Source organism: Molossus molossus, unplaced genomic scaffold, assembly GCF_014108415.1.
Source record: "Molossus molossus isolate mMolMol1 unplaced genomic scaffold, mMolMol1.p scaffold_m16_p_3, whole genome shotgun sequence".
In the NCBI taxonomy this organism is placed as follows: Eukaryota; Metazoa; Chordata; class Mammalia; order Chiroptera; family Molossidae; genus Molossus; species Molossus molossus.
Window position 1 is genome coordinate 11290826 of NW_023425366.1, and position 23448 is coordinate 11314273.

Below are 23448 nucleotides of genomic sequence, written 5' to 3' on the forward strand. Positions count from 1 at the left end.
AGAGAGGGGCCAGAGATAGAAACATTGATTTTATTTTTCCACTTAATGCATTCATTGGCCGATTCTTGTGTGTGCCTTGACCAGGGCTCGAACCCGTAACCTTTGTGCATCTGAACAATGCTCCAACCAACTGAGCTCTCTGGCCAGGGCTTGATATTATTTTAATATTCCTTATTCCTTTCTTAATTTGCAGTTTTTCAGGAGAACATGTTAAATTTGAAGGAGTTGAAGCACCTATAAATGAAAGCTATCAGTTATTATTTCAGATGCTTCCAAATCAAGAAATATATGACTTTACTTTGAAAGCTCACAATGCCCTGGGCCGATCGGAGTCAACAGTCTTAGTGAATGTGACTGAAAAAGGTGAGCTGCTGCATAAGCCAGTGTCGTAAGTACCTTCGGACGTGGTGAGATGTCTTGACGTTAAAGAAAAGTCTATCTAGGGAGCACCTTTTACTGATTCTTTTTTTTTATCCTCACCTGAGGACATTTTTGCATTTATCTTCAGATAGAGTGGGAGGGAGAGGGGGGAAGAGAGAGAGAAACATCGATGTGAGAGAGACACATCTACTGGCTGCCACCCACAGGATCCCAACCGGGGCCGGGGACAAACTGCAACTGAGGTACATGCCTTTAGCGGGAACCGAACCCGGGTCTCTTCGTTCTGCAGGCCGACGCTCTAACCACTGAGCCAAACTGGCCAGGGCTGGTTATTTTCTTTATAATTACTTAATATTAATCTTGTAACTTACTTTAAACACTTTAAAATATGTAATTTCAAGTTTCACTGTTTTATTAAATCCAGGTAAAAATTTGAATGAATCATTTCATTCGCACAGAAACTGTCAAGGGCTGTATCTAATAATAGTCTTTGATTTCTGAAAAAATATTGCCCAATATTTAAAGACTTTTATTTTGAAACAGTTGTAGGTGGTTGCAAAAAATAATAAATTAAGAGTCCGGTGACCTCTTCATCTGGCTTTTCCCAATGGTAACATCTTACATTACTGTAGTACAATATCCAAATTAGGCAGTTGATCTTGGTACAATACTGCGAACCACACTACTGACCTTGCTCACTTTTCACCAGTATTTATATGCATTCAATTATGTGTGTGTGTATGTATTCTGTATATATGTGCATGTATGTATATATGTGCATGTATGTAGTTCTGTGCAATCAGATTATGTTGGGATTCATGGAACCTAAGATCCAGGAGTGCTCTTTCACAAAGGAACGTCCTCATGCTGTCCCTTTAACAACCCCCACCACCACCACCACACACACACTTTCACATTTCTGTCCCTGGGCAACAACAGGTCTGTTCTTTACCTCTCTTTTGTCATTTTGAGCATGTTATATACATGCTCAAATGGCAGTTGTACAGTATACAACCTCTGGAGGTTGACCTTTGTTTTCTAATATCCTTGAGATCCATCCAAGTTGTTGTATGGATCAATAAATAGTTCATTTCTTTTTATTGCTGATGATTTCTTAATTTTTACCAATCCTATTCATGTATAGCTCAAAATAGAGGTAAGAGATGGTCCGGCATTCTGGCCTTCATTTCTGCGGTGGTTCCGTGTGCGGTCAGCCCTGTGCCGGGCTCTGCTGCACGAGAGACTCAGAGTCAGGGGAGCAGGGGCACAGACCACGTGCACTGTGACACGCCAGCAGGTGATGAGCAGATGCGCCTGCTGCCGTGTCTGTTACATGGAGACCACTTTCACCAGTTATGTCTTCCCATGGTCTTTGTTATTTCCTCCTTTTACCTAAGGACAGAATGGCTACATTTTCTGCTTGAGGGGCAGCGTTTGTATGTACGTGTCTGTCCTCTGACATTTCAACCTTATTTACTACATGATTCTTTCCCACCCCTCAAACTGGTGGTGCACTATCACCATGTAACATGCACCCCCAACCTGAAGTGCTTTTCTGTATGCGTTCTGCCGATTTATTCTGATTCTTCTTTCAAAGCTCATCTTAAGTCCTGTCTTCATGGTAGGATTCTCCTTACTGTGTTTATACCTGTATTCCTGTAGCCCTTAATATGTGTGCCACACATTTGGAGCTTAGCATATATATCTGGTTCATTTCCTGTGTGTGTGTGTGAGATTCCCCCAAGTAAATTAGGGGTTCCTTACAGGTCCAGACTATGCTCTCACTACCCTTCCTGATAGCAGTTGAGGGACTTGGAGGGTGACTGATTCTTTTAAAATGTTGGCCCGTTTTCGGCAGTAGCGTGAGATTTGTGTGTTCCAAAACACCGAGTAGAAGATTGTGGGTCAGCACTTACAATGCCCCTCTTGTTTTTTATTTTCTTTGATTCTCATATGTCATATTAGAAAATAGCTTTTAAAGTAATTAATCTTTAAAAATTACATTTGCAGTTTATCCCCATACTCCTACTTCAGTCAAAGTGAAGGATATTAACTCAACAGCGGTTACACTGTCCTGGCATTTACCAGGCAACTTTGCAAAGATTAAACTGTTGTGTCAAGTTGAAATTAACAAAGCTAATTCAGTGCAAGAATTGGTGAGTAAGATTTCGTCTGCAAACATCTTTAGAGGGTATTTTGGATAAAAGACAGTTTTCAAAAATAACTAAGTAGATTTACATGCATAAACTCTGATTATTATAGAGATTTACTAGGAACCAAGATAGTCTATCTGAATGTAACAACAGCATTGTGTTTGGCACTTGAAAACAGTATAACACTGGGTGGTGTGGAACCTAAGTTTGACTTGACTGCTCAGGCTGTTTCCAGGTCTAGGGTCGTCCCTGGCGTGTAGCTGGTGCTCAGTAAATTTGTGGATTAGCAAGTCGTCTCTGCTGCAGCCTTTAGCCTCAGATAATGGACTAATTGGCACCAGAGAGAAGATGTGATTTTTAAAACCACTAAGTGCAGCCGCAGGAGCAAGTTATAATTGGTTATTATAAGTCAAAACATGACTTTTTAATACATTTTAAATACGTAGGTTGACTTTTATACTGCACCATCTTGTAATTTGTGGTAAGTGCAAAATAAATGTTATCATGCTTAAATATTCATTTGGAAACTTACTGATGATTTCTAGAGTATCAATCGCACTGCAAAATGTAACTCCAAAAGCTCCCTCGTAGTGACCAGTTGGAAGCATGCAGGCTTTCCCGAGGTGGCAGGTCCTCGGATTGTTTTGAATTGCTTCATTTTAATTGTATTTTGTTTAAATGTTTGTTGACTAGTCCGCATGTTTAAGCACCCTATGAGAGGTACTCGGTGCCATGTGAAAAGCAGGTCTAAGGGGAGGCCTGCTTCCAGCGTCATTGAATAATACATGTAATCCTCAAGGTCACCTAGGTTACTCAGCCTGACTAAGCTTTACTGCTTCACCATTAGCGCTGACTGAGCACCACATTTATATTCTCCTTTCTGCATAATTTAATTGACTGTTATTCATTACATTCAGTATTTGGATTAAAAAGACACCTCAGTTTTATTTATTACTATTGCAGAGTTTAACTTCACTGATTTGGCATTTCTACAAGAATTCAAATGTTATAGGGGATGAACTGTCTTTGATCTTATAGAGGCAAACTTGTGGGCATTCAGTCAATTTATGTTACAAATTTGGGAGTCTTTCTTATTTTAAAAAAGTAGGTGTATACCTGTGTGTGTATGTACTCATACACGCGTGGCATCTCACCTGCACGTATTAATTTGTTTTCTAACAGCGGAATGTCACAATCAGAGGGGTAGACAATTCAAATTACCTCATTGCCGTGGACAAGTTAAATCCATATACTGTGTATACTTTTCGGATTCGTTGTTCTAGTGAAACTTTCTGGAAATGGAGCAAATGGAGCAATGAAAAACAGTACTTAACCACAGAGGCCAGTAAGTTCACTAAATGATTTATGATTAACTGTTACTATGGATCCTGAAATTGTACGACCATTTTTGGAGGAAACATCACCGAAGTAACTAAAAGCAGGAGAATGCTTAGACAAATTATATAATATTATAATACCTGCTAGTGAAATATTATACAGACATTAAATGACGGTTTTAAAGTTTCGTTACACTCTGGGGAAGCCGGCCTGTGCAGGGTGAGGCTGCCCTGTCTGCAGCGTCTGTGTGTTAAAGTGGTGCGTGGGAAACCCAGCTGGGACCGGCTAAGAGCATGGGGTGACCTTTCCCTCACTCTTTCCTTTTTCACCTGGACGTTCCATAATCTATTTAGATTGCCTTTTTAATTCAGGGCTATTATTAATGAAGAGAAGTTGTTGGAATTTTTATTTCCGACCTGGGCCTGAGAAATGGATGGGGCTGAAGGTCTTGAACTTCAGTTTCTACGGTGCCCCTAGAGCAAAAGAGCTGGAAAATCAGCTGACTGGTTTCCTGAGGATAATTTCCAAAGGCAGAATAAGGTTCTAGCTTTGATTAATCAGATGTCGGCTTTAAAGCAGAAAATGGAAATAGGTGTGATTTTCAGGAATCGTTCATCAAAAGATGGCAAATTCTTTCTTTGCATTAAGTATTATAGAGAGTATGAAACTTCTCCCCCCACATTTAACAAACAGTAAAACAAAAAGTGATAAATGTTAATCTGGATGTTGTCCTTCTACACGAAGACTGGAGAGAGGAGAGGAGAGGCACTTTGCAATATGTGTAAGAACGACTGAATCATCAGAAATGATTCCTGTGCGCGAGGCCAGACAAGGAGTATATTAGTTATCTGTTGCTGTGTGACCAGTTGCCAAAACTCGGTGCTTTAAAACAGCAGATGTTCATCATCTCACAGTGAGGGTCTGTGGGTCAGAAACTCGGGAGCAGCTCAGCTGAGCGGCTCTGGCCGAGCGTCTGTCCTGAGGCCAGCTGCCCGCTGGGGTGGGGGCTGCAGGCTTGATGGGGGCCGGAGGGTCTGCCCCGCGATGGGCCTCTCCCAGGGCTGCAGGCCAGAGCGCTCTGCTCTTCTCGCAGGGCGCCCGGGTGTCCGCAGAGCGTGGCGGCCAGCTCCTGCCTCCACAGTGTCTTTATGACCTGGCCTCAGATGGGACATACCTCCTGTCTGCCGTACCCTCGGTCACACCGCCAACCCTGATCCAGTGTGGGCGGGGGCCGCCCGAGGGCAGGAACAGCAGGAGGTGTGACCAATGTCATCAGTTTGGAGACCTACCCCCCAGGGCTTTGCTTTCAGTGGATGAGCTGTTGTAACCAAAGGAAAGGAACATTGTGTTCATACCTCATTAAGATGAAGGTATTAATCACTGGAATGCTTACGGAGTACCACCATGTGTCAGGAATTGCTCTGGTCACCAGGGACAGAGCAGCGAATGAGACAGCAAGTACTGCCCGCGGAGTTTATAGGACAGAGGGTTTCCAGTCATTACTTTGTGTTATATATTGTGTCGGGTGGCAGCAAGTGCCACAGAGGAAAATGCATCCTAGAAAGGGGGCTGGGGGGGAAGGCTGGGTGGCGGGCTCGGGAGTTGCCATTGTAAACAGGGCAGTTGGATGGGACCTCACTAAGAAGGTAGCACTTGAGCTGAGATAGAAAGGAGGCGAGGAAGCCGGGTGGTTGGTTTATTCAGGGGAAGGGAGTTGTGGGCAGAGGAGGGAGAAGCTGAGAAAGTACAGAGAGCCTGGGCAGGTGTCCACGTGTCTGAGGAGCAGCCAGGCCAGTGTGGCCAGACCCACTTGATGAGAACGGAGCATGTGAGGCAGAGAGGACCTCAGACCATCTCTCAGCCCGGAGGGTGGTTTGGGCCCATTCTGGAGGGTCTTGTGTTTTGTAGCCGTGCAGAGCTTTTCCTCACTTCACGTTCCACGTGGAGGCCACTAAGTGCTTCACGTTTTATTGAGAATTCCAGCAACCTGGGGGAAGCCCACACACCACCATCTCAGTTCCTGACGTTGTCAACTGACGTAGGCACACAGTGTCCAGCACTAACTGCTCACCTCTCTTCCCAGTTCCTTCGAAGGGACCAGACACCTGGAGAGAGTGGCGTTCCGACGGGAAAAATCTAATAATATATTGGAAGGTAAATATCTAATGCCTCCTCGAATATTTGCATAACTTGGTTATGGTAAACTACTGAACTTACATGTGGTACTTGGGTTAGGAAGAGTGTGCATGTCTCAGACTTGCGCGGTTGCTGAGAAGGTAACCAGCTCCTAAAACCCCGGGCCCCTCCCCGCTGCTGTGCCCACCACTGCATGAGGCCCTCTCAGCTCTCAGCACTCGTGCTTTGATTTTATGAGGCCTGCAAAGGACCCGAGGAATTCATAGACAGTCCTCCTCACGCTAGTCAGAAACAAAGCCGGGGCTCCGAGTTAGACTCCTGACTACGTTACATGTTTTCCCCCCAATGAATAGGAAACCCAACTTTTTATATATGTTACGTACAATTTGTTTTCCTTAAATAAATCGCATTATCATGACAATTGTAGTTTTGTAAAATTTTAGATGAAATATGAATCACATTATAGTTTACTGTTTTTCCCTAGTAGAGCAAACATTTTTTTATCTGCTTTATGAACATTAAAAACACAATTGTTTTCTACATCAGATTTCATAAGAGCCGTCAGAGTCAGATTCTTTTAAATGGTGAACTTTGTTGTCAAAAGTAAAGCAAGATTATTTTTACAAAAATGTGACATCAGTTCAGCTTCGAAGAGTGAGGTCAAAGTGCACCGCATGGAAGTTTTGTTGCTCAGGTTACTGTGGGGCTGTGGCACCCCTCTTAATCCTGCTTAGAAATCACCCCGGCTACCCTCAGCTGCCGTCAGATTTTACAATAATAGTAATGATTATACAAATTAGTTCAGTGTGGAGGAAGTTTGGACTAGTGTTCAAACTAGATGACTGTTTAACCGAGGATTAAAAATATTGAAGTGATTCAGACTCTAACTGCAGCCACAAGGTTAATTGTTCTGCCATATTTGGGTAGAAAATTAAGTTGTTTTGGACATGTTGAGGTTTTTAAACATGTGTCACTGGGATGTCCGCATAGAGTCCAGGGGGTGGTGGTTTGAAGTGAGGCTGGAGCCCAGGGAGAGATGGAGCTCAGACAGCTGTGCGCAGCAGACGGCGGGGGCAGAAGTGGGTCTGCAGCGGTTCGTACGGTAGACTACAGTAATTGATAAACTGCTGCGGGATAAAGTCTCTGGCCCCGTGTGTATGAGTGGGATCCCGGGAGGAGAGTGTGCAGGTAGAAGGGCCAGCAGAGGGGCAGGGGCCTGGCAGAGGAGACTGAAGGCCTAGGGCCGGGCGACCAGAAGGAAGTAGCATGTTTTCCGTATGAGCATGTACCGCTTTAAAGTGAGAAATTGGGCATGTTTGGAAAAAACCCTGATGGCGTACTTTGTAACATTCTGTGTGTTTTTACGTAGAGCAGTACTTTTCGTAACTTTCTTTGGTTTGCCTCGGAAAAATGTGCGGCCGAGGACCGTTTTCTGGGAACTCCGTTTTCCTCGGTTGTGCCCTCCTGCCTGCTCAGGCACCGTGGGCCCCCCTCGTGCGCGTAGTGATGGGCCGGGTCCCGGGTCTTCGCCGGCAGCAGCTCTGCCGTTTCCGGGTCACCTCGCCAGGATCCGTGTGGGGTACAGCTGCGGCTTCGACCTGCCTCATCGAGAGTCAGTTCTGCAGGTTTTTATAAGAGTGTATCTTTCTGTTTTTCATAGCCTTTGCCCGTTAATGAAGCCAATGGGAAAATACTCTTCTATAACATATCCTGTTCGTCTGACGAGAAAACACAGTCCCTTTCTGAGATCCCCGATCCGCAGCACAAGGCAGAAATACAGCTTGATAAGAACAACTACATCATCAGTGTGGTGGCCAAAAACTCTGCGGGCTCATCGCCTCCTTCTAAAATAGCTAGTATGGAGATTCCGAACGGTGAGTGGGGGTGACGGGGCACACGACACCAGGAAACTGATGTGAACAGTTTGAAGGCGTCGCTTGCCCTTGTCCTACTGCTGACGTGTGGGGAGGACCAGCCAGGTGCGTGGGCCGTCCCTGGGACGGCGTTAGTCCCGACCCAGGACCAGCCAGGTGCGTGGCCATCCCTGGGATGGCGTTAGTCCCGACTTAAAGCTCGGCACTGAGGGAGGAGGAAATTCCTTGACCTCTTACTGTAGCGCAGTGTTGGAGAGTTGTGGTGCGTTTCGCTCTTAGGAAGAAGCGTTTTAACAGTTTGTTCAGATCCTTTTTTCATCTGTCTCCCCCCCCACACACCACGAGAGTCGATCCTGGGCTCTTTCCAAACTGTCAGGCAGGAAGACAGTTGAATGGCAGCTTTGTTGATAAGACAGTCTTTTAATAGGAATCCTTTATGGATAAAAAATTCTTCTTAAAGTCTAAATTAGACCTTCAGTGTAAACTTTAAAAATTTTTTGGCATAATTTTAAAATTACTTAATGCTTTCCTTTAAATGTGATGGGTTAGCAGTGAGTAGTCCAGTCCTCCTCCGCCACCCCGACAGGGTGTTGAGTGCTGAGTTCAAATGGCACGTCAGCCTCTGCTCCAGCCAACCCCTCGTCAGTTACGCACCCCGTGCTGTTCTGCTCCAGCGGGGCACCCTTCTCTGACCATCCACTTGCAGAGGAAGACGGATTGGTCCAGGGAGGGTCCTCCTGTATCTGTTCAGTTCTGACTTGAGGCAGTCTTATTACTTGTCACTGAACCGGACCTTCATTTGCATAGGGTGTAGGGGAATCAGGTGGGAATGGGAGCACAGCATGTTTCGGAGACACAGAACACTGACCACCCCAGTGTCAGTGCCCACCTGGCCGTCCACGCCGACCAGCTTCAGTGTCAGTGCCCACCTGGCCGTCCACGCCGACCAGCTTCAGTGTCAGTGCCCACCTGGCCGTACACGCCGACAAACCCGTATCAGTGCCCATCTGGTTGTACACGCAGCCAGCCCATATCAGTGCACACCTGGCCATACACGCCGACCAGCCTGTATCAGTGCCCACCTGGCTGTACACGCAATCAGCCCATATCAGTGCACACCTGGCCGTACACGCCGACCAGCCTGTATCAGTGCCCACCTGGCTGTATACGCAATCAGCCCATATCAGTGCACACCTGGCCGTACACGCCGACCAGCCTGTATCAGTGCCCACCTGGCTGTACACGCAATCAGCCCATATCAGTGCACACCTGGCCGTACACGCCGACCAGCCTGTATCAGTGCCCACCTGGCTGTATACGCAATCAGCCCATATCAGTGCACACCTGGCCGTACATGCCGACCAGCTTCAGTGTCAGTGCCCACCTGGCCATACACGCCTACCAGCCCGTATCAGTGCACACCTGGCCGTACACGCCGACCAGCCTGTATCAGTGCCCACCTGGCTGTACACGCAATCCACCCATATCAGTGCATACCTGGCCGTACACGCCGACCAACTTCAGTGTCAGTGCCCACCTGGCTGTACACGCCGACCAGCTTCAGTGTCAGTGCCCACCTGGCCGTACACACCGACCAGCCCATATCAGTGCCCACCTGGTTGTACACGCAGCCAGCCCATATCAGTGCACACCTGGCTGTACATGCAATCAGCCCGTATCAGTGCACACCTGGCTGTACACGCAATCAGCCCATATCAGTGCACACCTGGCCGTACATGCCGACCAGCTTCAGTGTCAGTGCCCACCTGGCCATACACGCCTACCAGCCCGTATCAGTGCACACCTGGCCGTACACGCCGACCAGCCTGTATCAGTGCACACCTGGCTGTACACGCAATCAGCCCGTATCAGTGCACACCTGGCTGTACACGCCGACCAGCCCGTATCAGTGCCCACCTGGTTGTACACGCAGCCAGCCCGTATCAGTGCACACCTGGCTGTACACGCAATCAGCCCGTATCAGTGCACACCTGGCTGTACACGCAATCAGCCCATAGCAGTGCACACCTGGCTGTACACATTGACCAGCCCATATCACTGCACACCTGGCTGTACACGCCGACCAGCCCGTATCAGTGCACTCCTGGCTGTACATACTGGAAAGGGTGGAAGCAAAAAAAAAATGAGACGTGTGACCAGCCTTGAGGCAGATAACCACTGATTTGGATATTTCATTGCTCTCGATGATGGGCAATAGCTGGGTTATCATCTGACTCAAGGCCTATATTTTTACCTCTTCCATGTGTCTCCAGAAGATAGTGATTTACAGAACGCACAGCGGTCTAGTCGTCAGTTCTCATTCCTGACGTCCCGGAACAAATCATTGTCCCGGAGGGTCTCTCGAGTGGGAGGCCTTGCAGGCTCTGCGCAGGGTGACATTGTGGGTTTTTAATCACTGAGCCAAAGCTGTTATGTCCAAAGGTGTCTTTATTCTAAGCCTAACTGTTGTGTTCAGTAGTAGTTTTGATCAAAAGTCTTCCTTTGGCTTTTTACCAAACCCCTAAACGTGCAGCAGTTGTAGGATTTACAGCCATCCCTCAGTGCACGTGGGGTGAGTTCCAGGTGCCAGGGTCCACAGGTGCTCGAGGTTCTCGGAGACCATGGCCAGAACCCCACGCGGGCGCCCTCGGCACCCTCGGATTGCCAGCCACTGCTTGGAATCGCTGTCTTCACGCTTGGTCAAAGCAGCAGATGCAAAACCCAGAGACACGGAGGGCCGACTGTATTGCTTTCTCCTGTCACTGTGGGGAAATGTCCCTCTTCCTTTTGGCCGCGCCTCTCGAACCCACGCTCGTGTCTCACCCCACCTCGGGCTCCCTCATCGCCCAGGCCGAGGTCGGACGGAGCCTCGCCCCGGAGCCCTTCCCACCAGCCTCTGCACCTCACCCCTCTGTCCTCCACGGGCCTGTTTAGGCTTTTCCCTCTCTGCCCACTGGCCACCCCGTCCCACAGCTTTTCATCCCAGGCTGTTTTAGGCTGCACCCTGCCCCGTCTCCAGAATCCCTGCCGCCCGCGTTGTGGGGGGCAGTCTCCAGGAATGGGGGAGACAGGCGGGTGCGGCCACTCATCCGCCCCTGCTGCCACAGAACTCACACCCACCGTGGTGACGGGGGGACGCAGACTGTCCGCCCCTGCTCCTGCTCCGCGGCCGCGGCCCCTCTGCTGCCCGAGCCTTCCCGGCCCTGGCCCCCCGCGTCCTGCCCTACTCCACCACCTGATCGGGCCTGCTTGTTATTACCTCCTTTTAGCTGCTGAGTTTATCTGCGTGTACAGGTACTTGCCATGGTTAACAACAAAAACAACAGAGCCGCACAGAAACTTGACCGAAGGTTCACCTACTTTGAGCGCTGTTCTAAAATGTCTGTTCAGCGCAGTAGTTTTCAGAGCTCTTGCCCATTCTCATGAGGTCTGCCTTGTGTTGTTGTTCTTCACGTCGGTAAGGGGTCCTTCTTTCTCGTTGAAGATGATCTCAAGACAGAGCAGACGGTGGGAACGGGGAGCGGGATCCTCCTCACCTGGAACCACGACCCCAACATGACTTGCGACTATGTGGTCAAGTGGTGCAGCGCCTCCCAGCCGCAGCCCTGCCTCATGGACTGGAGGAAGGTCCCTGCGAACAGCACGGAGGCCGTCATCGAGTCCGGTGAGCGTCCCCGAGCCCTGCAGGCACAGCCTCGCCGAGCGCAGCCGTGGTGGCCGTCTCCCTGGCGCTAGCCCGGGTGTGGATCGCCTTGGTTTTCTGGAAGGGGATTTGGGGCCGTATGTGTGTGAAAGGATGAGGGTCCCCCGGATCTAGTGATCACTTGTCTAGGGATTTATTCTGAGAAGTGAGAGAGCAGCACGGATTTTCGCCCGAGAACATCCACCACGCATTGCTTGTAGTTGTGAGCATGGGAGATGGCAAACAGGAGACTGGGTCGCCTTGGTACTGTGCGCGAGGCAGTAGTAGCAATGCTGAGACTGGGGTGGGAGGTCCAGCCACGGGAGCCCTCATGAAGAAGGCTACGGGACTGGGTCTCCTGCGGTGTTTTTTCACCTGTGTTTGCCGGGGCCCAGGTTACCAAGGTCAGGGCGAGACTGAGCACCAAGGACCCTTATTACCTCTCGGCCTGGGGTCGATGGGGGGGGGGGGCCCTCAGTGTGGCAGCCGGCACAGTGGGTGGGGCCATCTCCCTGATTGCTGAGCCCCTTTGGAGAGCTGCCCCGATGCTCTACAGCCTCAAGTTAGCCCCGGGGCACGTGGTAACCCACAGGCTAAAGCACTGTGTCCTCGGGACCAGTGCCCTTGCCACTGTCCTGTCCCTTCTGAGAAGCTGATGAGTGTTGTGTGTCCACCAGCCATGGGGATTCTGGAACCTGCAGCTGGTGGTGGTGGTGATACCCTCCCCCCATGGCTGATCCTCCCTCGCTGACTGTTCTGCCCTTGTTTCCATTGTCACTGTCAAATGGTGAGGACGAGTTTCCCTCATTACATCACCACATGTGGGTCCGATCATGTTCCTGTTCTACTTGGAATGAAGCCAAACTGCTTCCCATGCAGTTGGCCAGGGCAGTGACGTTGGTCCCTGTGGTGTTCTACCTGCACACCCCTCTTCCTGCGCATCTTGCTGCACCCCACCCCTCTTCCTGCGCATCTTGCTGCACCCCACCCCTCTTCCTGCGCATCTGGCTGCACCCACCCCTCTTCCTGCGCACCTGGCTGCACCCCACCCCTCTTCCTGCGCATCTGGCTGCACCCACCCCTCTTCCTGCGCACCTGGCTGCACCCCACCCCTCTTCCTGCGCATCTGGCTGCACCCACCCCCTCTTCCCAGCGCATCTGGCTGCACCCCGCCCCTCTTCCCAGCGCACCTGGCTGCACCCCACCCCTCTTCCTAGCGCACCTGGCTGCACCCCACTCCTCTTCCCAGCGCACCTGGCTGCACCCCACCCCTCTTCCTGCGCCTTCCCTTGCATTTCCCCCACTTTAGCTGCCTGAGCCTCACACTGGCCTGTGTCCTCCTGACGCCGCCTCCGTCTCCTCACCGGGCCTGGAGGGTCGTGGGGATGGACTGGGCAGGTTGGAGTGGTGTGGGGAGGCACCGCCTTAGACACCGTGTCTGGACATCACAGGACAGATGAGAGAGGCCCTTCTGGGCTGGGAGAAGTTAGGTAACTTACCCAAGGTCACAAAACAAGTGTATGATGGCCCCAGGGGTCAAATTCACAGCAATTCTAAGCTTTGTCTTCTATTTCCTGCTGCTCGAACAGTGTGTGGCCACAGTAGGTGATTCTCCTGTTTTTTTCTCCCCAGTCATCTCACCGACCTTCTCTCTTTTGTGACCTCAAAACACATCCTAATGCTCTAACCCCGTCAGGCACTTCTTTTTAGGAACCAGAATCCTAGACAATCGATAGACATAATTGAAACATCAGACTAGGTCCAGATTTACTAACGTACGTGCAGTGCAGAGTCATAACCTCGAGCGTGCCTGTCTGCAGAGAACTTAGGAAAGGATGTTGGAGGGCGACCAGCTGGCTTCGGAGCCTGCGGACCCCTGGTTCTGGGGCACTGAGCTGGAGAGCAGTGCACTACGCGTGCTGCACACGCTAAGTGCAAACCCGTATACTCACAGTTTTCCCCAAGCAGATTTTTCTTCCGAGACCCCCGCCGGTGCACTGCTCATTGCCCTTCAAGGTCCTGTTCAAATGCCACTTCTTGGTGGCTTCTTCCTTCCCGGAAGGTGCCACAGCCTGTGATTGGTCCCTCTGGTCTAACACACAGTGTCGTGATTGGCCCTGCTCATCGGTCTCCCCACCTCCCTGTGGCTCCTCTGGACCACGCCCTTGTGCCGTGCACCCCTGGCTCCCAGCTTTTCCCACTTGGCGTTGTACGGAGGAGGCATTTAAAGGGGCTCTGGAATTGACGTTAAGGCGCTTCTCTGTGTGGAAGTTGACTCACGGGGCCCTGAACGGCCATGCCGTAGAGAGGAGCAGATCCAAGGCTGGTTCCGTCCACGCTGACGCGTCAGCACAGTGGAAATTCGAGTGTCCCTTCTGGCGCCAGGAGGGAACAGCAGCTGGTTCTGCACTCAGAGCCGTGGCCAGGCGGCTTCCGGGCGCCGTGCGGACCCGGCCCTGGGTCACAGCTTGTGTGAAGAAACAAAGTCAAAGCCTTTATCCCCATTTTCTCTCTCTTCAAGGTGCTGTCCTGCTAGAGGGCTAAACTTTTCATTACAATAAAAGTGACTTATTTTTGCAGCCAGTTTTCACTCTGAATATTTGCCAGTTTTGAAACTATGGATGTATTTTTCTTTATAATAAGAAAGCATCTGTTTAAAATTAGCTCCAACAATTTCAGAGTCAGTTATTATAAATTTGAAATTTCCAAAATAGATATAGTAATGTGCACTTACGGAAGTTTCCAAATTGTGTCCTTCCTGTAGACCAATTTCGGCCAGGTGTGAGATACCACTTCTTCCTGTATGGGTGCAGAAATCAAGGCTATCAATTGTTACGTTCTGTGATTGGATACATAGAAGAATTGGGTAAGTTTTAGATGGGTAAGTTTTCTTAGAGTTCAAGGTAACACGAGAGATTACAAATTGACAACAGTTGGACTCTAAAAATAGATTAAATTGGGATGTTTAGTTCAAGGAAGGAATAAGATAATTGTGTGATAAATTTAAAATGATGAATGTTTATCCTTCATTTGTTTAATGTTTGTATTTCACAAATTCATTGTCACTGGAAAAAGTCTTAATGTGCAGTTACACAAATGTAAAATGATGAACGTGCTCCAAACTGTCAGTAAAGAGTGGAAACAGGAATGGGGTCTATTTGAACAGCCACGTAAAGGTTCTGCGCGCGTCGCTTCCCTGAGGGTAGGTGCTGCCTTTGTGTCTGGTTACAGCTTCACAGCGAAAGCTGGCGCAGCAGCATGGGCGAGAGGTTGTGGTCAGATAGGGGAGACAGTTCTAATTCCAAGTTGAGCTATTTTGAGGCTAGAAGTCTCAGTAGCCACTGACGCTTACTCTGCATCCGTCAGTTCCCCTTCAGCTGGCGACTTTTCCTTCCACAGCTCCCATCGTCGCCCCCAACTTCACCGTGGAGGACACGTCTGCAGACTCGATACTAGTGAAATGGGAGGACATCCCTGTGGAGGAGCTCAGAGGCTTTTTAAGAGGATATTTATTTTACTTTGAAAAAGGAGAGAGAGACACATCTAAGATGAGGAGTTTGGAACCGGGTAAGTTAAGTACAAAAGTGAGTACAGCCCTGGCCAGTTTGGCTCAGCGGTTAGAGCGTCGGCCTGCGGTCCGGAGAGACCCGGGTTCGGTTCCCGCTAAGGGCACGTACTTCGGTTGCAGTTTGTCCCCGGCCCTGGTTGGTCGTGCGGGTGGCAGCCACTCGATGTGTCCCTTTCACATCGATGTTTCTCTCTCTCTCCCTTCCTCTCTCTCCCTCCCACTCTGTCTGTACAAAAAATGGAAAAAATATCCTCAGGTGAGGATAAAAAAAAACAAAAGTGAGTACAGTACTTCCTAGAAGCTCCTCATTAATGATGACAACAAAAAAGAAAAGTCGAAGTGCTATTCATTGCTCTAATACTGGCTTCCAAAACTCTGAAAAATAGGGAAACAAAAATGCAGTCATTGTATGAATAGGAGAATGTTAACATTTTAAGTATGTGATCAGTGAAGGGCAGTCTTTCAGAAATTATCTAAACTATTTATTGTGCAGCCTTTGATTCTCTGCTCCACGGGACAGAGTCCGTGTCTTACTAGTCTGGCTTAATCCATAATACAGCATCTTTTGAAGGTTACTTAAAAAAAGAAAAAAACAGTCTTCCTATACTGATTATAATAGTAGAGGAGAAAAACTCAGGAACCTGAAGAATAGCCCGGGAACCGCCTCTGTTCTCGGACAGCACCGCCCTCCTGGTTAGCCGTGGCCTCAGCCAGCTGAGACGCTTAATTGACTCAACTGGGGACAGGTAGATCCATTAGATCTTGAAAAGCCAGCCCTTGACAACCGGTAAGTATATGCCCAAAGTACTTAGAGAATTCCCAAAGTTGCAAATACAGAAATGTTTATGCAGGCTTCTGGCTTGTCCCTACATTATATTTCTGTTGTAGCCAGATGTTTCTTGTTCATAGCCACACACACAAGTGTATCATCTTATCAGTTTGAGAGCTTTCATCTCCCTTCATGCCCTCCCCCCGGAAAGAGGAACCGCGTCGGTCATTCAGTGCCGGTCTGACAGGTAGAGAAAGCTGTCACCGTGTGCAGATGCCAACTGGACACAGCTCAGTCACTTCCCAAGAACAGCTGCGTTAACTGCACCCCCAGATCACTGAGTCTGCATTTCCCGAGCCTTCAAAGTTGCGTGTGAAGGAGGGAACCCCTAAAGACCAAACTCTACAGACATCCAGAGTCTAATGTAATTTTCCCGAAATGCTCAGAAATTTTACACTTGAACCATTTATAAAATCCTAGCATTTAGACTTCCAATGTGACATGGTGGATTGGTCACTACAATTAGAGTAAAAGAACAAAGTGCATAAAGGCAGCGCTGGAGAGGTAAGCGTACACCAGGGAAGAGGATTTGGACATTTGGAGGCTGTGGAAGGGAATGGAGTAGAGAATCCAGGGGGGCCGTCGATGTCAGTGAGAAACCACTGGGTTCACCTCGCGGGGCCAGGATTGGAGGTAGACGGTTGGAATGGGTCTGGGCTGGACCTTGGGGGTTGACTGAAAGTCTGTGTAAGGACCAATTAGAACCCCAAAGCCCGACACCAGCTTCATGCAGCGAATATGCGTGCCCTGTCCCCTGCCTGAAGACAGTAGGTTTATTTTTTGGAGAAACTGAACCAGGAACCTCCAGAAGGGGACACCTCGGTCAACAGCACGGCCTTCGTCTTCCTCTCTCCCAAGCAGCCAGTGGGACAGCTTTGGCGAGGCCTGTTTTCCCAGTCGAGGGTTAGAGGCTCTTTCTTTGGAAAAGTAAATGGTTCATGGTGAAGGACATAGAAGATGCCGATACGTGAGGGATTGTCCCAGCGAGAAGCCTGGTCATTCCCCAGCAGGAATAAGTGAAGCCCACCCACCAGTAAGCCCACCCGTGCACGCTGAGCCTCGTGTGGGCCTCTTAGTGGCTCACTCGGGAATGCAGCTTAGCTACCGTGGGTGACCAGACCGTTGAGAAGTCTCCTAACGTGAAAGACAGAAACCAGAAGGAATAGGAGGAAACACGCAGTGTGGGGAAACAGAGTAATTTAAAACAAAAAACTGTCCTTGGGGTGAGATCTGTATGTATTGAAAAGACCCGACCCTGTAAAAGGGGAGAGTCAGGCGACAGGGAAGAACTCTTCAGAGGTAAGCCTGGCCCGACTTCTCAACACAGCACATATCGCAAGTGTCAAGATGTGTCTTCAAAATACGGAGCGAAAATGATTTTCAACCTAAATTTCCGTACCCGGCCGGCTGTCAGCCAATATGAGAGTAGAATACAGACGTTTTCAGACAAGGAAGGGCTCTCGGACTCCCTCCCTGCACAGCCTTTCTTGGGAGCAGCGGAAGAGCGCACCAGGGAGGAAGTACTAGGGCAGGGGTCTGGCCTGGAGCCCGTGCTCTGGGAAGGGGTGCCCTGGGGGAAGTGGTGGGGGTGGGGGAGGGTGATGGCCCCCTGACTTCGTTGTGTTGGACCAGGTAGAAAATTGTATTGAATATTCATTGGAGGATGTGCATTTGAAATGCTGCAGAGATAACAGTACTGTTCTTCACTGTAAAAATAGGTCATTCCGACGTAAAAGTTAAGAACATTACTGACACATCCCAGAAGACACTGAGAATTGCTGACCTTCAAGGTAAAACGAGTTACCATCTGGTCTTGCGAGCTTATACGAACGGCGGGTTGGGCCCGGAGAAGAGCATGTTCGTGGTGACAAAGGAAAATTGTGAGTTCAGTAGTGTCCTGGAGATGCTCCCCTTACTTTCAGCACAGTGTTCTGTTAATGTAGGGATCCCCTTTTTTTAAGTTTCATGTTTTGTTGCATTTTTGTAGTGGGTATAAGGCAGTGTTAAAGGGCCATGAGATGACTTATTTATTCTTGTTACTTACTTGAAGCTAATCCTCATGAGTACCTGAGAAGTTAATGAATTAAGGGTGTATCTGAAGTCTAACGTTCTAAATTCATGTTGAATTTATATAACGGTCAACCAGTTTTAACATTTTTTGCCCTAACTATCCTGTGGTTTTTAACATATCCAGGGAAGAGGGGGAGAACTTTTTTTTTAAATATGTTCAGCACAAATTATACGTTTGAGATGCAAAGTGGAGAGGAGTGATGGACTCCCCTGTCAGACAGCAGCCAAGAACTTGAATTTGATACCTCTGGGTGGGAGTTCACACTCACTCTTATGTAAATGGTTCTCAGTGGGGGGTAATTTTGCCTCCTGGGGACACTTGCCAATGTCTGGTGACACTTTGGTTGTAACTGGCAGGTGCTGCTGAGATCTGGTGGTGAGGATGCTGCTAAACTTCTACGTTGTACACAACCACTCCCCCGACACACCCAGACACACGCACACACATGCACGCACGCACACACGCACACACATGCACACGCACGCATGCACACGCACACACACGCACGCAGAAATAACCCGGCCTGCACTGTCAGGAGGGCCACGATGGGGAAACCCTGCTCTGACGAACTGAACTTAAGTACTTGCACAAAAATGATTAAAATACTCAAAAGGTTATATTTCAGTCGTTTTTCAGTGTCCCGGATGCAGTTAGAAATTTTTGTCCTCATCTACCAACTTTAAATATTTTCTAATATAAACTTAACTCTGCATGTCACACTACAGATGGTGATTTTGATATTTGCAACATTCTCTTTCCAGCCGTGGGGTTGATCATCGCCATCCTCATCCCAGTGGCGGTGGCGGTCATCGTGGGCGTGGTGACAAGTGTCCTTTGTTACCGGAAGCGAGAATGGTAATGGTACCTGCGTGTTCTCCTGCTGTTTTGTTCTGGGAATGGCTGTTTGGTTTGTGTGTAACAAATAAGTACCTTTTTTTTTTTTGGTTGAATCTAATTAGTGTAAAAATATTTGTGTGAGAATTAATGTTGGATTTAACATTAGTCAAGAACATGGCATATTATTTAAAGGCTTAACATTTAATAAAGTAAAAGTACTAATATTTTTCCTACTGTATTTCCTAATATTTTAAAGTACTAGCTTTTGTGCTAAAGTAATACATTTGCAGGTTTAAATATGACAGTAGCTGTCTGCAAGGTTAAATGTAGTTTCGTGATTAAGAGCTCACTTGTCTTGGTGAGCTATGTAGGAAACCTGGTCATCTGTTGATTTAGTCAGCAGACGTGAACGGGTCCTCCCGTTGGAGGGGGGAACCGTGCCTAAGTCAGCAAGGTCCTTATAGACTGAGAGCGTAGTGGGGAAGCTGGACATTAAACCCGTGACCGTCCAGCCAGTACATGCTTACAGCCTGTGAGTGGGCACAGGGCACGGGTGGGGCCGTGTCACTGGACGTGGTCGGCCAAGGCTTCCCTGTGGGAGTTCCTGAGCAGCATCCCAAAGGGTACGGAGAGGGGAAAGAATGTTCCAGGCAGGGAAAATGACTTCTGTGAGGATCCGGAAATGGGAAAGAAGTTGATCTTCTGGAGGAAGGGAGAAGAACTGTGTCTGGGTGAAGGGCAGTAGGCGAGGTCAGGTGAGGCTCAGCAGGAGAGCGCCCTCCCGGTCAGCTGGAGGGGCCGCAGTGGACGGGGCTTGGAGCCAGTGACTGTGTTCATGCAGACAGTCCTCACTGACCTTAAAAATACCATCACTTACGACAAAAACAATGTATTGTCGCAGTCCTCGCTTATAAATCACTTAGTCATCATTGAGAACTAGAGAATACCCTACCTTGGTAACTGTGTTCTCATTACCGAAGATCACATCGTAAAACTGATTTCAATACAGAAGGTAAAGTAAGGGAAGAGTTTGAAGTCAGAGCATTTCAGACTTGCGTTGGCAAAGTTAGTTTCCTGCAGGAGTTTTGAATAATAAAGTTCTTCTGAGCAGCTGCAGACGGGGTGCGGTGCCAGGCAGCTCTCCTTGTCGTGTGTGTGCCGTTTGCTCCAGGTGGACAGCCCGTCCGGTCGTCCAGAGCCTGTCACGAGCAGCAGAGAGCCGCGGGGTGCCAGTGCGCCCCGAGTTACCCCCGTGCTTCAGGCAGTTTGCAGGGCGAGCGTTTCCTCGTTAGGAGCAAGGACCCGTGTTCTACACTTGACCGGAGAGCAACATCGCACTTCGGTTCTTGGCTTTCCGTTTCCGTGAGACGCGTGAGCTGTTGTAGTTCTGGAAATAAGAGCTGTGTGTTTGTCGTTTTAAAGTTGGAGCCTCCCACCGCATTGTGTAGGACGTTCTAGTGAATGATCACACTAAAGAGATCTTGCATCTTCCTCTCATGTCCATTACAGTATTCTTATTAAATAGCAAAGTAGGCCTCGTGATTTGTTAACTGGTAGTTGTCTAATTGCTAACCTTATAATTATTAAATGTACTTAATTATTCTTTATTTAAAGGATAAAAGAAACCTTCTACCCTGATATCCCAAATCCAGAAAATTGCAAAGCGTTACAGTTTCAGAAGAGTGTCTGTGAGGTAATCGGTTTGGTTTTTTTACATTTATCTTTGAAGTACTGGCCTTTTTTTTTTTTTTTCTCTCTCTCAGTCTTTTTGAAAGGTTTTTAACATGCAGATGTCATCCGAAGTAAATATATTGAAAAAACAGTGCGCTGACATCTGCTGATCTCTACAATGATTGATTCTAAATCATTGGTATCATGCTTGTTCCCAGCAAGAATAATACTGATACGTAGGGAAAGTAGCTTTGCTCTGTGCACTCTGGAACGTAGAGACAGATTTTACAAGCAGGTGTGGAAAAGGAGGTAAAATAACGCCCCTTTGTGTGGGAGCTTTGGTGCTGTCCTTAATCTCTGTCTTAAACTTGATTTCTAGGGAAACAGTGCTCTGAAAACACTGGAAATGAATCCTTGTACCCCGAATAGTGTCGAGGTTCTGGAAACTCGAACAGCAGTTCCTAAAATAGAAGACACAGAAATAATTTCTCCGGTAGCCGAGCGTCCACAAGAGAGCTCAGAGGCAGAACCCGAAAGCCACGTGGCTGTGTCCTACTGTCCCCCCGTCATCGAGGAGGAAATCCCGAACCCCGGGGCGGAGGAGGCCGCGGGGACTTCACAAGTCATTTACATTGACGTCCAGTCCATGTACCAGCCGCAGGCAAAGCCAGAGGAGGACCAGGACGGCGACCCGGTGGCGGGGGCAGGCTACAAGCCCCAGATGCACCTCCCGGTGACCTCTGCCCTGGAAGAGGCAGCTGCAGAAGGCGACTTGGATAAAACTTTGGGTTACAGACCTCAGGCCAATGTGAACCCCTGGACCTTAGTGTCGCCAGACTCCCCCAGGTCCACAGACAGCAACAGTGAGGTCGTGTCTTTCGGAAGTCCGTGCTCCATCAACTCCCGACAATTTCTGATTCCTCCTAAGGATGAAGACTCTCCGAAATCCACCGGAGGAGGGTGGTCCTTCACAAACTTCTTTCAGAACAAACCAAACGATTAACCGCGTCACTTCCGTCTGCCGCCTCAACAGACTCTGGCTGCTGGTGTTGCCGCGGCAGCGCCGGGCGTCCGGGGGCGTCCCGTGCAGTGTGGTTAGCGAGGTAGACTTCCCTGCGCGCGGCTCCGCGGGTGTCCGTGTGCTTCCCGTGTCGTCCGCGAGCCGGAGTGCAGGGACGCAGAAACTCAGCCCACGCAGCCCCAGATCGGAGCTGCTTGTGATTCGAGCCATAGCATTCTCGCGCTCTGCCTCGGAGAAGCACTGCCAGCCTAGTGCTGTCTCTCCGTCCGCGCCAAGCAGGCCCCGCAGCAGCCGTGCCCGTGCCGCTGTCGGTGCTTTCTCACGCGTGCACTTGGTGGAGGTGCAGGAGGACCTGCAGGCAAGGGAGGGAGATGTCCCAGCAACCGATGGCGTGGACTGGCCTGCCGTTTGCTCCTTTCTGGACGAAAACCAAGCACAGAGTCGAAAACTTGTAACATTGCTCTCCTCTGTCCACAGCATTTACAAACATTAATATAATTTTTAACGTAGCGACAGCTATCGAGTGTTTTGTTTGATAAAGTATGCTGATTTCTGTGCCTACTGTATCACGGTTATCAAACAGCTTTCTCAGGGGTACAAACTTGGAAAACGAGCACGACACCGAGCAGCCCAGATCACAATTGTCTTTTCCGCCTTTGGAAGGATGTGCAAACCTCTCCATTATTTTTTTTAACTTTTCTGCTCGCTTCCCATAGAGCAGTTGATTGCCCTAATATTTAAAACTTAAATTCTTAAGACTAGAGATTTAAGTTTTTTTGTATGTTTTTTTTTTTTTTTAATTTGGGTTATTTTTTTGTTTGTCTGTTTGTTCCACATGTCAGTTGTATAAGTATATGAGCAAATTTCAATATTATTCACGAGCATACGATTCCGGTGACTTACTGTTTGAGACGACTACTAAGCAATATCTAGTGGCATCAGCACTCGGGGCGGTTCTGACTGGCCTCCGTTTGGCCTGAGAAGGCCGCGCCGAGGAGCCGGCTACCCGGGCAGCGGTGCCAGGCCTCGTGGCCAAGGTTCGTTCTGATCACACCTCTTAGCTCCTCTCTCATATGATCACCAGTCCAGACGGTCCCATCCGGTCCTCAGTTCTTAAATTTATCTTTATTGTTGGAAGTATTACAGATATTCCCCCTTTTAGCCCCGATTGTCCCTTTCCACCCCCTTCCACCCCGTCCCCCAGGCCTTCCCCACACCATTGTCTGTGTCCATGGGTTACGCAGGTAATTTCTTTGATTGATCTCTGCCCTCCCAGCCCCAGATTCGTCAGTCTGTTCCCCGCTTCCATGTCTCTGGATCTGTTTTGTTTGTCAGTTTATTTTGTATGTTAGGTTCCACATATAAGATCATGTGATACTTGTCTTTCTCTGGTTGGCTTGTCAGATCCAGTCAATTTTTAAGACTATAAACTAAAGAGAGAATGCTTCTGATGGGGACTGGACTCAGGGGCTGTTTTATAGGAAATACCATCAAACCCATTTGCCTGGAAGCGCACACCTGTGTCACAGCTGGTGCGAGCTGTCCAGGTGTGTCCTCACGGCTTCCTCCGCCAGCCCTTGGCGTTCACGTGACGTCTGATCAAGTGTGGTTCTCAGAGAAGCAGGCGAAAAACTAAGAAGTGTATCTTAACGTCGTTCCTGCCCTCAGGTTGTCAGTGTACTGTGTCTTTTGATACTTAGGTAAGAGTACTTAAATTTTTGAAATATCTAAATATGTTAAGATAGGCCTGTTATGTTTTTTTTCTCACCTGAGGTTCTGTAATGTATTTGTACATAAGGGATCGGTTTTTCTCCCCCCGGCTCATAATGTATCTTTATAAAAACCGTGTTGTGGAAGAAAGCCACATGGTGACAAAGGACAGAATCT

The 23448-nt window shown here is 48.7% G+C and overlaps 1 protein-coding gene across 1 annotated transcript in view; it reads left to right on the forward strand.

Annotated features, from left to right (window-relative positions):
• The window catches only part of LIFR (LIF receptor subunit alpha), a 45490-nt gene extending 23937 nt beyond the window's left edge, over positions 1-21553 (forward strand). Inside the window, exons 8-19 of the mRNA XM_036279589.1 lie at positions 194-363; positions 2392-2537; positions 3717-3879; positions 5956-6026; positions 7669-7882; positions 11367-11546; positions 14329-14430; positions 14964-15131; positions 17680-17841; positions 18794-18887; positions 20484-20562; positions 20920-21553. Of these exons, the coding sequence (XP_036135482.1) occupies positions 194-363; positions 2392-2537; positions 3717-3879; positions 5956-6026; positions 7669-7882; positions 11367-11546; positions 14329-14430; positions 14964-15131; positions 17680-17841; positions 18794-18887; positions 20484-20562; positions 20920-21543 (2173 nt within the window). The 3' untranslated portion in view covers positions 21544-21553. The remainder of the gene's footprint in view (positions 1-193; positions 364-2391; positions 2538-3716; positions 3880-5955; positions 6027-7668; positions 7883-11366; positions 11547-14328; positions 14431-14963; positions 15132-17679; positions 17842-18793; positions 18888-20483; positions 20563-20919) is intronic.
• Positions 21554-23448: the final 1895 nt, after the last annotated feature.